General features: G+C 42.7%; 1 protein-coding gene across 5 annotated transcripts in view; it reads left to right on the top strand.

Moving 5' to 3' along the window:
- Window positions 1–13,883, top strand: part of KCNAB1 (potassium voltage-gated channel subfamily A regulatory beta subunit 1) — a 422,904-nt gene extending 409,021 nt beyond the window's left edge. For all 5 annotated transcript variants that reach the window (XM_043595055.1, XM_043595052.1, XM_043595053.1 and 2 more), the window contains 3 exons: window positions 1,955–2,075; window positions 7,046–7,134; window positions 12,092–13,883. In XM_043595055.1, the coding sequence (XP_043450990.1) occupies window positions 1,955–2,075; window positions 7,046–7,134; window positions 12,092–12,181 (300 nt within the window). In that variant the 3' untranslated portion in view covers window positions 12,182–13,883. The remainder of the gene's footprint in view (window positions 1–1,954; window positions 2,076–7,045; window positions 7,135–12,091) is intronic.
- The last annotated feature ends 1,559 nt before the right edge of the window (window positions 13,884–15,442 follow it).

The raw sequence follows: 15,442 nt of genomic DNA, 5'->3' as shown, positions 1-15,442 counted from the left end.
TTCCAATGATTAAAGCAACGAGATTTATAGTGTTTTGAGTGTAGGGAGAGAGTGACTCAATAAATGAATGTTTGATGTTTGCTACTTTTAGAAGTCTGCCTCTCGATTATTTTGTGTGTGTGGGTGTGTGCGTGGGTGGAATCAATCCACACACACACACACACACACACACACACTCGCAAAACTTGTACCTCAATCCTGAGGGTACAAATGCATTCCACACGATAAAGATTTCAAAACTGGAGTTCCGTAAGTGATAAATAAAACAATCATTCCTTACGTGTGGCATATACTGAAACTCAAGAATGCTCCTAGTTATGATAAAACAAACAAACAAACAATCATCTGGCTATTGGTTTTCAACCTTTTTTTTCCCCTTTGAATGAACACTCAGAGATACTGGTCCCCTGAAAGATGTTATGAAACTAAAGCAAGCATTGGTAATGTCTTCCCATTGAGGACAGCAAAAGTAAGTTCAGGGGCTCTCTGACCCAGCACGCGGGTCTGGCCAGGGAAGCCCCTGGGCCCCAATGATGGTGCCCGTCTCCTCACCACTGGCACCAGCTGTCCCCTCTGGAGAGCTGCTGCAGGCGGCCCTTCATCCTGGAAGACGCTGAGGTTTCCCAGAGCTGAGACTGAGAGACCTCTTGGCCATCTCCCTAAGCAAACTCTCGAGTGAGGAGCCAGACCGTAAGCCTTTGACATCTAGGAAGCAAACAGAACTGGGGCAGCTTGCCCTTTCTCGTTTTTACATCTGCAAAATTATTCCAAAAATCATAATAAAACATAATGTGGTTACCCTTTTCTTTGGAAATACTGTCTTCCAGTGAGGAAAAAAATACTTCAAAAACAAAAGCAAGCAGTCTTATTGAAATCATGTGGGTGGCGTGTCTGTGACCATTATTGCCTTTGGGAAGGTAAAGGTCTGTTGTGGCAATTATTTCGCAAACACGGGCAGCGGAGAAAGTCCACATTGCCACACAGGGGGATGGTTGCTGTTATTTTCACTAAAACAGACTAACGCATTCTTACAAATATTCTTTACCTTTGGGTGTTGCTGCTTAGTGTTAGTTTTGCATAGAACAGTCTATTGTCCCTCATTTCTTAAGAGCAGAACCTTCTGGAAAGTAAGGCATTGAGAAGTTGTGAAAGATTTTTCTCCTATCGGGGAAATTAGCTCACTTTTACAGGCTACGGATCAGAGTCAATCTCTTCTCACAGGTTTTAAAGAACAGTTTCCCGTTTTGAGCCTCCTTACCTTTTTAAGTTTCAATTGCTATACAAAAGGTAATTCACATGTGGGATAGTCTTTATCCACTTAAAAATTTTAAAAATGTACTTGGTACCTATCAGTTATGCCTTGTCTGCTTCTAGGAAGATGAGAGAGCTCATAATAAAGCCCTGCTGTGAGAAGAGGAGACTGGGAGTAAATAGAAGGCAAGAGGCAGAAAGATAGTTATAACAGAATGTAAGATAATGGCTTTCTTTGCGCAGAAAGCTTGGCACCTGGCCTTCCTGACAAAAAGGAAACATAATAGACCTTGGCGAAACGTCCATTTCTTTTCTACATGCTAAAATTGGGCTATTGCAATGAGAAACATCATTTCCTCCACTTAGCAGACTACGTATAATCGATTATATGTCAGGATTCTAACAACTTTTGTGCATGTTGATGGATTTGAATGGTGACTATTAGTCAAAAATCAATCTATGTTGAACCAGTAAACAAGGAGACCGTGGGGAACATTTCTTTGCCTAAAGGCACAGGCATCCTTGTCACCATGGTACAAGGTGACATGTTACTAACATGTTACATAACACGACACTAACATGAAGGTTAGTGAAGAAGACTCAGGAATTCATCATGAGGGCTCTCCTATTTTACAGACTTTAAATAATCTTTGCCTCCAGCCCTTACCAGACGTTAACCTTTAAACGCTCTTCGTCTCCCTAGTGCTACCAGTGGCTGAAGGAAAGAATTGTAAGTGAAGAGGGACGAAAACAGCAGAACAAACTAAAAGACCTCTCCCCAATTGCTGAGCGCCTCGGGTGCACACTACCTCAGCTGGCTGTCGGTAAGAAAACTACCCGGGAGGGGAAGCTCTTCTAGGTCACAGAAAATAGAGTTTTCACAACTCTGTCATGATAAAACATCTAGTGTAGGGGCAGACTGACGTCAGAAGCACAGACTCCCAGTTAATACTATCTAAAATGAAGTTTTTCAGAGTTCCCCAGAATTTTCTAGATGCTAAAACTACGTTATTTCTTTCCTCTGTCCCTTATAACACAGTTCAGAGGAGAACAAGTCAGTGAACACAAGCACATCCTCACGGTGTCAGGGGTGAGCGCCCCTCAATTATGGAGGGATATCCATGTCTTCTGGCTCAAATTTCCCTCCTTGTGGAAGCTGAGGCAGGGCCGGTGAGAGGCCAGAAGCAGGGCTGTGCCGGGGGCCCAAGGCTACTGCCACAGGGAAACGTGTTTGCCCTGAAACCTCCTGAGGGGCCATGAAGAAAAGTCCTCTTATTAACACTGTGGAGCCGATGAAAGGTCACGGTCACTCATACAGTTGAAAACCACATGTACCAGTGCTGTCCAATAGAAATATAATGTGAACCACATTCTTAAAATGTTCTAGTGACCATACTAAAAAATTAAAAAGGAAACAGGCGAACTTAGTTTTAATAATGTATTTTATTTAACCCAATATAGCCAAAACATTATCTTAATATGTAATAAGAAAAAAAGTTGAGATAGTTTACATTTTTTCATACTACGTCTTCAAAATCCAGAATGTATGTTATACCCACAGCACGTCTCGATTCAGGCCAAACACCCCTCATGTTGCCAACAGCTGCCACATGTGGCTTTGAGGCTAAGTATTAAAAAGACAAGACTGGAGACTTTCAGCTCCTTGCTCTACAGCAGCACTTTATACACACTGTTGTCTCCTTAATCATCAAAACACTCCCATGAGATGTATGCTATCACTAGCCCTACTTTACAGATGTTACCAGAGTATCTGCTGCCATTATCTCCACTTTACAAAAGAAACTGAAGGTAAAAAAACAAAAAATCCACATGGTAGTTATGAGAAAAGAATAAAATGGGTGTAGAGTCTAGAAAAAAAAATCCTCAAGATTAAGAAATAGCAGGAATTGGGGCTAATCTGATAGCGAAATGAGATAAAAAGCTCAAGATAAGTTTTATGAAAATAAAATGACGTGATAGAATATTTGTTAGATGCATGATCTGTCTGTGGTTGCAAGGCAGGAAAAAAATGGCTGCCATCAGAGACAGAAAGGGGAGGTGGTTGGGGAGGAGGGGACTATCCTTTAACCTAAGTATATATACAGGCCTTGTTTTAATCTTTTCTTTCAAAAAACAAAAAAGCTAAAGAATGATATTATTAGCATTCCTGTAACTTTAACAGGCACAGTAAAAAGTATTAGCTATTTGACCATGAGCAAGTTATTTAACCTATTAATTTTCTCATCTATAAAAGGGGTATAATAGATACCTTATCAATTTGTTGAGTAGAGCAAAATTATAGATATAAAGCAAAGAGTAGGTACCCAGGAAGTGGTAACAATGATGCTGCTGTTTTTGCAAAGAATTAGACACCCTGGACCTAAAACTCTGTCCACTCCTAGCCTCGGCATGTGGTCAAAGTGACAGGCACAGAGAGAAACATCTATTCTTCAAATATGGTCGTAAACATGGTTTTAGGCAGTGACGTGACAGTGAGTACTGAATTTAGCTCTGAAAGAACACGGTCTTTCTAAAGAGGAAACCTTTACCAGATTTAGACTTTCACTAGATGTTAGATACACATGAAAGATGCTCTTTACAGTCTAAAACATGCTCTGATTCTCCCTTTCCTCCCTCTGTGCCCCTAGATGTCTTGCCTGTCATTTTTTTTCTTTCTTTATAAACAAGTAGTTTTGCTTTCAAGCACAGAACTCTCAAACCAAGAGGGAAATGATTTCCAGGCATGTTTCCTTTGATCTGCTAGAAGGGGTGTAGGGGGAAGGGAATCCTTTAGCAGGAAACAAACTCCTTGAACCCAGCTGTGGGCTAGCTCCCGAGGCACACACCTGCACGGGAGCCAGCTTTCACACCCTGATCATAGGCATTCTGGATAGGACGGTTAAGGACACTTGGTTAGACGCTAATTATCTTGAATCATCTGTGTGTGTTACCTATCACACTGGTCAGCTCGGCCCAGTGAGTCCTCCTATGTCCTACAGCCCATGAGGAAAACTGGCTGTTGCTGGCATCAGGTAGTTTATGGGCAATAATCTTCCCAGGGCCCTGCTTTGACCTCAGAACTTCCACTAGGGCCAAAAGGAGTTCTCTAAGTGCAAAGCAGGAAACAATGCAGCCAAGGAAAAAAAAAAAAAAAAAAAAAGAAAAAGAAAAAGTCCTGGATCTCTTGGCCTGTTGCCTTCATAGTTTTATTTTGTCCACGTGGAAAGATTTAGTGATTGCCTTAAAAGGCCTGAGCATGTTAACTGCTTAAGAGTATGTGTTGCAGGGCCTGAGCAGATGGGGACAGAAGAAATGCTTCCGGACAGCCACCCATCATTCACATCTGTGTTTATTCAACAAACATGTAACAAGCACCTACCATGTACAGGTACTGGGCTGGGTGCTGAGCATCCCAGTGCAAGTAACAAATATCTCACAGCCTGGTGGGCAAGAGAATAGATTAATACAGTGTTGTAATAAAATAATTGAGAAGGGCACAGAGGATCATGGAAGTCTTAAGTGCAGGGGCTAACCCCACCTGGGATTCAAAGGGAAGGACTCTGGGAGAAAGCAGTGAAGCATCTATGAAGAATTTCAAATGATGAGTAGGTGTTAGTGAGGCACAGGGACATTCCAGGTCGAGGGCACACTTGAGCCGAGGGCTTGAGGGGCAGGAAAACAGCATGATGTTTGGGGATGGAAAGGATTTACAAACAGTTCAGTGCTACTGCACCCCGAATTTCAAGGCAAGGAATGAGAAGACCTGAAGCTGGAGAGACAGCGTTCTAGTAAGTTTGCCAGGGTGAGAAATGAGAGCTTCGTCTCACAGGACAATGATTATATTGAAGAACTTTTGACCAGGCAAGTGACATGATGAGATTTACATCTGGAAACATTGCTGGTTGACGTGTGACAGATGTATGGGGGAAAAGGAGAGAAAATCCAGTCAAGAGGTGGGAAAAACAGTTGTGCAGGAGAGAGAAGGTGAGGTCCTGAATAAGGACAGTAGGCAGTGGAACCAGAGCAGTGATTCTCAAAGTGTAGTCCTACATCCACAGGATGGAATTCTGTTCAGCAATAAAAGAAATATTAATACGTGCTAGAACATGGTGAACCTTATAAACATTATGTTAAGTGAAAGAAGTCAGACTTAAAGATCCAGGTTATAGGATTCCATTTAAATGAAATGTCTGGAAGTAATAAAAAGTTATAGGGGTACAAAATAGATTAGAGGTTTACTGGGAGTGGAGGTACAAACGGGATTAACTATCAATGGTGATGGTTGCACATGATCAACTTATGAAAAATTACTGAATTATACACTTTAACTGGGTAAATTTTAATCAAGTTTTTACAATAAGCCTGATCCCTGAACCAGCAGCAGCACCTGGAAGCTTGCAGAAATGCAGATCCCCAGACCCCAGTCCAGACCTTCCGAGTCACGAACTCCGGGATGGCACCCAGTAACTGTTTCACAAGCCCTCTCGGTGATCCTGATGCATGCTGCAATGCAAGAGCTACCGGATTAAAGAAGTATTTAGGAGGAATAATCAACTAGACACAGTAATTAAAAGGGAATGAGGGCTCAGAAAAGTTCCTAAGGGTAGCTCCCTGGTTTGGGGATTGGAAGGCCCAGTTGCTGGGAAGGCCACTAAATGAGGCTGGGAACACAAGAAAGACAGGCTTCGTAGTTAAGTAGCAAGAAGTGTGCAGCGCCTGCAGGACACCTAGCAGGATGTACAGCAGACACTGCATCTGTGACTCTCCAGAAACTTCTAGTTCCAGACATCTATGAATGGAGACATCTACTGTAACCACAAGGAGGTTCCCAGGGAACTTGGCTTCTGACACAGTTAAGAAGGGGACTAGGAGGCAAGGAAGGCATTTTATATGCCTTTTAGAAGCTTACGGGGAAAAGGGTGAGGCAGTAGCTAGTCAAGTTATGAAGGGTTAGAGGAGGCTAATTTTAGAATGGGACAAATTTGATAAAGAGGAAGAAGACAGTAAGAGACTTAAGATTCAGGAGAGAAAGCCAGAAACAATAATGAAACAAGTCTAAGAAAAGGCAAAAGGAGTCAGATCCAGGGCAGACTTTGGTCTTGGACAGAAACCAGACACCTCATCTGAAAACAGAGGGTATATATATGTGCTTGTAGGTTACTGAAGAATATCCCACAGAACAGACTTTTCTACATAAAGTAGGATACCAGGTCATCTGCTGAGAGAGGGGACAGGGGCTAGAGGGTTTAAGGGCGGAGGTTGCTAGAGATGCAGAGGAGGTGGAAGGTTGGTGAGAAGCAGATAATCAACATAGGTTGAATCTTAGACTAGGGAGATCCAGAGAAGTTTGACAGGTAGAAGGAAACAAAGGAAGAAGACACCCAGGGTCTACAGGACTCTACATAACAGATGAGAAAAAAGAGCACGAGTAAGATGGAAAGACAGGAGACTGTGCGCCAAGATGGAAACGGAAACACAGGGATCTGCCAGGAAGCAGGATCTGGTGTTTTCAGGAGCAAGAGTGTGTTCCTGGCGTGGACAGCCGGATTGGATATCCCAGCCATTTCTACTCATGTAGAAAATGTACAAGCCCTAAGCCCTCAGCTCAAATGCAGAGATTGTACTAAACCCTCTCCATGACAGCTGTTGCTGCTGAGGTATTTAATCCTGGAAAGCACGGTCTGTCCTCCCCCAAAAGTTTTGGTTGCAACAACTGGCGTTACAGGTGGTGTTTATAAGCTAATCGATAAGCAGAAGTGTTTTGACATCCTGACCAAGTGTTCTTTCTTCCCAGCTTGGTGCCTGAGAAATGAGGGTGTGAGTTCCGTGCTCCTGGGATCATCCACTCCTGAACAACTCATTGAAAACCTCGGTGCCATTCAGGCAAGTACTACAGCCCTTTCCGGTAAACTCCAGAGACTATCATGGTCCTTTGAAGATGTCCCCAGGCAGTGTCCCATCTCTTTCCACCTCTGTCCTTCATTGTGTCACAGCTGCATGAAGGCCTCTAATAGAGGGAAAGGCCATCTGTTTCTAGCTGGGGGGTGTGGGAAGGGGGTGCTTAGGATAAGGGGGGTACACAAAGGCCCAAGAAGCAACAGAACTTTTACAGGACATGGATCCAGGGGTGTCCTCTTATGAACAGGCGATACGGTCAAAGCACATTCTTCAGGATGGTATGTGGGACAGTGCATTCCAAGACCCAAGCAATGTTACACTGGGCGACTGAATTCCCAAGCCTGACCATAAAAACCTGCTTAATAACCTACCTGAAATTATGCATTACTCCTTTCCCCAAATAGTTGCCAATCTACGTTGTGCCAAGCCCCCCACCCCTTTCTGCTCCCATAGCATCCTGTATTCCTCCTCCCCACCACAGTATTTGTGATCATGTAGTAGGATTACCTGTCTCCCCACTGGAATGTGAGCTCCCGGAGGTCAGAGACTTTATGGCATCTCCACCGATTTTCCAGTTCCTAGCATACTGTGTCTCTTAGTCAACAATCAAATACCTGTTGAATGAATGTTTCCCACATTTTAAGAGGATATAGGCTCAAAATTCTATTTTGGATTTCCAGGATCACCTCTTTCTAGCAGCGAATTCAGGACTAACCACCTTCCCTGGGGAAGAAGTGGATTGGATTTGGTAGGAGCCTGCATCGGTAGTGAGAGAGAAAGTGGGAGAGAGATGTTCCTGGGGGCTCTGTGGAGAGGGTGAGGTTAATGGCTGCTGTGACCATCCCGTGCCCCAAAGGCCATACCTCAGTCCTGAGCCTGCCCCACGCTCAGCCCTGAGGGTCCTAAGGACCCTGCCCACTACTCTTGCCACACCCAGCACCTGCCACAACAGGTATGGTTGTCTATTTTCCTACTGCTCACTGGGGAACAGAAAGGTCTCCCCTGCCTGCCCATCCCTGAAACAAGCCCCGTTAACCCTTCCAAAAGGAAACCCATGGTGGTGCGAACAAACTTGATTAAACTTAAAACATTTTTTAAAAACCCTTTTGGCAAATAGCCCAGAATATGCTGGGAGATAAATGGTGCCAACCTCCTTCCCATCATCACTTTCTTAGGGCTGTGCAGCTGCCCCTGCTATGAAGAACCTCTCCAGCCCCCCAACTCCTCCCAGAATTCTATGGGGTTCCATCCCGTATGGGGAATGCTCCTTCTTATGAAAGTCACCCCTACCTTATTTTCACTGATGTTCTGGGAAAAGATAAGACTACACGGTGACAAGGAGGAAATAGAGGAACAGTCTGTACACAACTGAAATTCAATGATTTCAATTCCATTAACAGTTATTTAGTATGTATTGTATGTTTGGCACCACGCTAGGCATGGAAGGTACTGAGCAAAGAACTGGCCTCTGCCCTCATGAGATCACGGGCTGGCTAAGAGTGAATCAGATAAAAAAAAAAAAAAAAAAAAAAAATCAATCAATCAATCCCTTAGTTCATTCAGATCTTTGAGAGCCTACTATGCACCAGGCACTGGAGACACCATAACAGACAAAGATACTGTCCAGGCTTTAAGGAGTTTACATTCCAGTGGGAGAAGCACATAATAAACATGAAATAATTTCAAAATGTGAGGACTATTAGGTAACTAGAGAGGGTTCTGTAACAGAGACTGAGAAATGGGTGGGCCTACTTCAGATAATGTTTGTGCCAAAGGCCCCTCTGGGATAGGTGTATCCTGAAGTCCAAAAGAGGAGAACGCAGCATATGAAAAACCCAAGCAAGAGCATTCCAGACACAGTGGAGAACAGTGCGAAGGCCCGGAGACCATTAGGAACTTGGCTTTTTCCAGGAACTGCCAGCCTAAGGCTAACGTGGCCAACGTGTAGTGAGCAAAAGGGACAGTGGATGCATTAAAGTGGAGTCAGGCAGGAGATGGATTTCAAAGGACACTACAAAGGTTAGTTTTGTTGTATGTGCAACAAATCCTTCGGAGCGTTTTAAGGACATGCTGTTATTTGAATTTTTAAAGACTGTGCTGGCTGCTTTGTAGAAAGTGGAATGAAGAAAGGCAAAGGCAGTTGTCCAGGTGACGAGAGATGCTGGCTTGGATTAGCTAGGATGGCGGCTATAGAGGTGAAGTGGATGGATTCCACAGGCTTTGGACACAGACATGACTTGCTGATGGCTCAGCCAGAAAAGGGAGGAACTGAGATTCCTATCATGCGAATAGTGACCACTGCCATCCCAGGGGGCAGTTAATACTGCCTGGGAACAGTAAAAAGAGGGAATTCCTGGGCTGTGGGAGTACTCCAGGCAGCAAAAGATGTATTTCAGACGAAAACTCCGGAGTCCGTCATCTTCTCAAAGCATTTCCTCCCTAGCAAGGCTCAGGCTGATAGCAGGATGCGGTAAGAGATGCTCAAAAGGTAAGATAATAGGGATGCTACCCAAGCTGGGAGGCTGCTACCTTGGAGGCTCCATCATCCCCTCCCCCTTTCCACTCCCACCTCCGGCCAGCCCAGCAAACTTCCACCCGTTGTGACTGGGCAGCTGGGGGCACCCAGCCGTGGTGGGACTGGCGGCAGGACAGGAAGTGTGCAGTGCCAACAGTGGTTAAAGGAAAGTTCTAATGGGCACGAGAAGCCAGCTGCTCTAAGGGATGGAATGTGCCTCAGCCATGCGTAAACTGGAGGGACATACAAGTCAGAGCCTCAATAAATGGCTGACTGGAGAGGATAAACCACAGCTGCAGGCAGGCAGGCAGCCATCACCTGCACAGGCCCCCAACCGCCCCACTTCCACCTAGAAGGTGGAGAGAAGCAATGTTCTCCCTTCTGAGGCTCCCCATCACCTCCTCAGAGAAATCCAGGCTTCTCAGCAGGCAGGCCCTTCACATCCAGGGCTCATCTCCCCTCACTGCTCTCCTTCCTTGGTATCCTCAATCCACCGATTATTCCAGTCAGTAGAACAGCAAGGTTGCCAAACTGGTAGCCTGTGGGATGTTTGTGTCATCTGTAGTGGATGAGAATGTTTTACAACAGTTGCCAACATTAAAAAATCGGGCGACTTCACATAAAATTCTGGAGGTATGGCTTCTCTTAAAAATTTTAAGTCTTACAAGGCTATATATACATTTTTTCATGTTTTATTCAAGTACTTTTATGGTTTCTTTTTTTAATGTTTAAATCTCTATCTGAAATTTATTTTGGTGTAATGGAAGAATTTTTTTTCCCTCACATGGCTAACCCATTATATTTTAGACAAAACTTCCCACAAATCTAGTTTCTAGATTTGGGTCTCTTTATTGTCGTCTCGTTTGAAAGAACACACTAGTTTCAATTCTGAGGTTCCAAAGCTGGTGGGAAATGAAACTCTCCCTTTAGCTTCAGATAGGAAAACGTTAACCAGAACTAGTTTCTTAGGCGGAGTAGCTCTACTCTTCTGCCAAACCCTAAGGCTTTTGAGAACAGCAGTTGAGTGGAGACAAGGTCACCCGGGCCAGCATGATTGCAGCAGAGGAAGGGTGAGGCCGAAACCTCAGAACTGGCCATCATGCTTGTATTTTGCCAGAGTCTCCACACAGGGTCAGTCTATTCCTGTGAAAAAGTCTGCCTTTGCCCCTCTTCTTATGGTGTAATGTGTGCCCTTGGTCCCCCTCTCATGATAAACGCTAGCCTTGGGTGATCTCATCTTCTCCCAGGGCTTCAGCATGTCTACACAAATGACTCACAAACCCTCAACTCCAATCCTCCTGCCAGCACTAACCCACAGCTGCACTCGGCTGCCTACAGAGCTATGCCTCTGTGGATCTCCCCTAGACACCTTAAACTCAACACCTCCTACTTCAAACTTCTCGTATTCCAAACCACTCCTGTGGCTGTCTCCATAATCTACACCTCTATCCTTCTAGCGTTAAAACCATCATCATCCTACAAAATGTCCTTCTGATCCAGTCTTTTTCTACTTCACTGCCACCCGTTAGTTCATGCTTTTATCATCTCTGGCTCCAACAGCAAGAAATTTCTAGCATCTGCATTCCCTTTCAATCTCCTTCAAACTACCTCCAGGTGCCTGACAGGGTCACTCCCAGCTCAGAAGTCCTGAGAGGTTCCCCACTGAGCACAGAATCAAGTCCCAACTCCAGAAAGTGGCATTTGAGGGCTTCCACGCTGTTTATCCCAATTTCCCCTTTCCTATCCCTACCATCACCACCCACTCTACACTTTCTTCATCTCACAGACTTCTCTCTCATGAGCCATTCCATCTACGAGGGATGCCTGTTAACCCCTGCCCATCCTTCCCCAGGGTTGTGACCAGTGGCAAAAAATCTCTCTGTCTCTAGATCTTTGCTGTCCACAACCCTAGCCTCTAGCCACACGTGGCTTTTAGTGCACAAAACCAGCTTGTCAGAATGCAGATGTGCTCTAAGTGTTACATGTACTGGATTTGAAAGACTTTGTACTTAAAAAACGTACAGCATCTTAATTTTCTACACCAACCACATGTTGAAATGTTTTAGATAAAATGGGGTAAAACTATGAACTTCACATGTTTCTTTTCACTTTTATGTGGCCATTAGAAAATCTAAAATCATGTGACTCGTATTTCCATGTGTATTTCATTTACACAGCATGCCTTTATTCAGTTAAGCAATACTTAGAAGCACCAACTATGAGCCAAGCACTCTTATCATAGGAGAGTCAGTGACAGAAAAAAACAAGGTCCCTGACCTCAAGGAGCTTACAGTCTGCCAGGGACCTTACATTCTAGTTGTGGTTTATAAATGTACGTAAGTCTAGACGACTTTGCTTAATATTAAGCACAAAGAACAAATGATCAGGTACTAACCAACCGTATCCTTTGTACTTCTCATGCTCTAGGTTCTCCCAAAGATGACATCACACGTGGTAAATGAGATTGATAACATATTGCGAAACAAGCCCTACAGCAAAAAGGACTATAGATCATAAAGCAGTGCATGAGCCATAGGACCTGCATGGTTAAAACTGCGGTCTACACTGGTACAGAATGGTGTTACTAGCCAGTCTTTTGAGTCACTTAGCAGCCTGCTGCTCAACCTCTAGTATTCCTGGATTCTGAGGTACCTGCTGTCGCTACCACTGTGCACCTGAATAACGAGCACATCTGAAAACTCACAACCAAGAAAATCCATTCTATTTTCTTACCTTGGACTGGAGTCACCTGTTCTTGCATTGCTCTGTACGCCTCATGCTTATGCCATAGGAAGGATATGAGGGGAAGACCTAGTGCCTTCAGGCACTTGGTAACTTAAAGTAGGCTGTACAGATCTATTTTTTCAAATGAATAAAATCCACAGATGCAATGTGGATTGCATCAGAAAGAGGAGGCTACCTTCACTCAGAAGTCTTACTTGGGAGAACAAACAATTTTACTTTTTTTCCCATTTTCACATGAAGGTTATCAAAGGTTGTCTCACTTGTCATTAAACAAAACTAAAATTCCTAGGTATTTGCTTTCATTACCTTTTAAAAATATTCACTGTTGCTTGGCCCCGAGAATGACCTCGTATTGTAAACGACCCAAAGCGTCTCTATTAAGATTCTATTAACGTTCTGTCCATTCACATACAGAGATAAAGGATGAACACCCAATCTTTAACTTGAGACAGGATGGCTAATTTACGAAAGGCAGGATTACACTGCTATGGAAGCTTAGCTTTGAATAAAATGTAATGTACATGCAACTGAAGTGTTCACTTTTGACTACATTTTATTAAAACCTGCTTTATACTTCTGACTGCTTGTAGGCACAGCTTCTGCAAGTTTAAATATTTGAGCTTTAAAAATAAATACACAAATGCTCAGTTTTGTAAGTAAACCTGTAAAATATCCACAAAGGCAAATGTTTGCTGTTTAATTAGCACTGGGATTTTACAATATAATGCTTGTTTTTGAGCAGTCATCATGAAAGTGAATCATGGACTTTGTGAAAAATGCTATCACTACTCAGAATATGCTGGGTGAATTAACTTGCCTAGTGAAAAACAAATGTTAAAGAATTTCCTCATTCTGTAAACCACATTATATATGCACTAAACTAAATGCATGGAAGCTCTCTGCATGGATTAAAGGGGCCTAGCCTTGTTGCACACAGAAGCAGAAGTCTAACCTTGCCATTACTGGTTACCTACCCTCATGAGTATGTCTCTTGAGAAAAATTGTGAGACTATATTGTGTGTACCTGTAAGGAAGGAAAACTTTGGGGGGTGGGATCCTAGCTCTCTATTTGGACACATGAGCATGTACAAAATTCTAATTTTCTGGCTAGCCAGTACCCCATATAGAAATCACTTTGACGTTTAAAGATTATACCATCAGCTTAAAATGCTATTTTCTGCCACCATTTCCAAATATGTATTTCATGATTAAGTTCTAAATCTTACAGCGTTAGTGTGAAATACCAATGAATTTTCTTTTTTGTTACTACTACCTGTATTCTACTAAGGAAACAGTTGGGTTTTTGCCCAGGAGTACCAGATTAATGATGGAAATGGATCATCTTTCAGTTGTTCATTGTGTATTCAATCCAGTGAACTACTATATGCATAAATGAGCTGAAGTTGGCTAATTCGAACTGCAATTTAACTTCTTTGCTTAGAGTAATAAAAGCATTTTGTGCACTTAATCTCAATTAGTTTTTCTCTGATCTTTCATCATAAGAGTGCACGCGTGTGTGTATATATGCATATATATATATATATATATATCTCCCACCTCCATAAGATAGGAAGAATCATCTGAATAAAAATTATGTTGGCAAGTAAGCAGCACTGAATGATACCCAACAGAAACAGGATTAAAAGATTTCAATAACAATCCAAAAATTTTCCTCTTATTAATGAAGAAAATGATTAACTGCTAACAATATCATCTCTCATTGGATTTTAGAAATACTCTGCACTAAAGCTAAAGCTTCTCAAACTTTTTTAAAAACACCTGCAATTAAAACCAAATACAAACATTATTGCTTAGCCATTAGTTTTCTGACCGACAAATCGTCTGCCATGGTAAATATACATTAGAAATGTCAGTTATATCCTTAAGAAAAATTTCCATGCACCCCCATATTCTTTTCTGGAAAGAATGTCTTGGCAGAGAACATACCATTCCGAAGGGTAACGTGGCTAGCAGTCATCTGCATACTGAAATCTCAGCCAGCGGAAATGCAAACTAGACGCTGTGTGCCTGGCTGCCCACTTTAAGAACTGTCACTTCATCAATAGTGCACCATCTGTCAGCAGATGTCAGAGCCTCACTCCAGCCAGCTTCCAGGCCACAACTCCCTGGCAAATGAGGAAACCAGGCCTAAAACCCAAGTATTCAGTGTTCCAGTCCTGTGCTCTTTTAAGGATGAATTTTATGAAAAATTCTGTAGGGAAAATTTTAAGTTAAAAAAAGCTTGAGTAAGAATCCAAATTCAGAATCCATTAAAAAGAGGCAAAAGTGAAAGAAGAGGTGCAATGAACACTCATAAGAGCCAATGAGAAGTTAGTCTCTAACCACATCCATGAAAATCTAAACAAACCACCCAAAAAACCCTAAACTTCAATTAATTCCCCTGAGAGTCCCAAGAGGTAGGAGATAATCCCCTAGAGCCTAAATAGATAGATCTGTAGATTAGTTCTCTCTCTATCGGTCCAGGTCTATGCCTCCTTTGTGTCTCCAGAAACAGCAGTGACTGGCACACATGCTGAAAACACAGAAATTGGGTGGGCAGGACAACACGGCAGGCACATGCTGGCAGAGGCCTGACATGCTGCTCTGTAATAGAACCACACTATGCCCGTCGCTGCCACACAGACATTTAATTACTATCTCAGGAACTACAAAGATGCACTTTTACATGTGTGAAGAATTTAAACAGTAATGTCGAATAATGTAATAAAGATTATGTACTTATTCATATGGCTCTCAAAGATGTCAAGGGAAAATATAAATTTTAAAAAGCAAAGTCTAATCATACTTGACCAATAAAACCTTTCACAAGAATTCTGGGTGTGAATCCAACCTCCATATTCTGGTTAACTTCAAACCTTGTACATTATTCTTTCCAATTTAGAATAATTTACCAAAGAGGACAACCGGTAGATTTTTACTGGCTTATAAGAATAATTTCTAGCTAAGATTTTTATTAAGTTGTAAATGAGAAACTAAAAATAGGAAAATGTAAAATGAACCAACATTTTAAGC

This window comes from Prionailurus bengalensis, chromosome C2 (assembly GCF_016509475.1).
Source record: "Prionailurus bengalensis isolate Pbe53 chromosome C2, Fcat_Pben_1.1_paternal_pri, whole genome shotgun sequence".
Lineage (NCBI taxonomy): Eukaryota > Metazoa > Chordata > Mammalia > Carnivora > Felidae > Prionailurus > Prionailurus bengalensis.
This window is presented reverse-complemented; position numbering and strand designations above follow the sequence as displayed.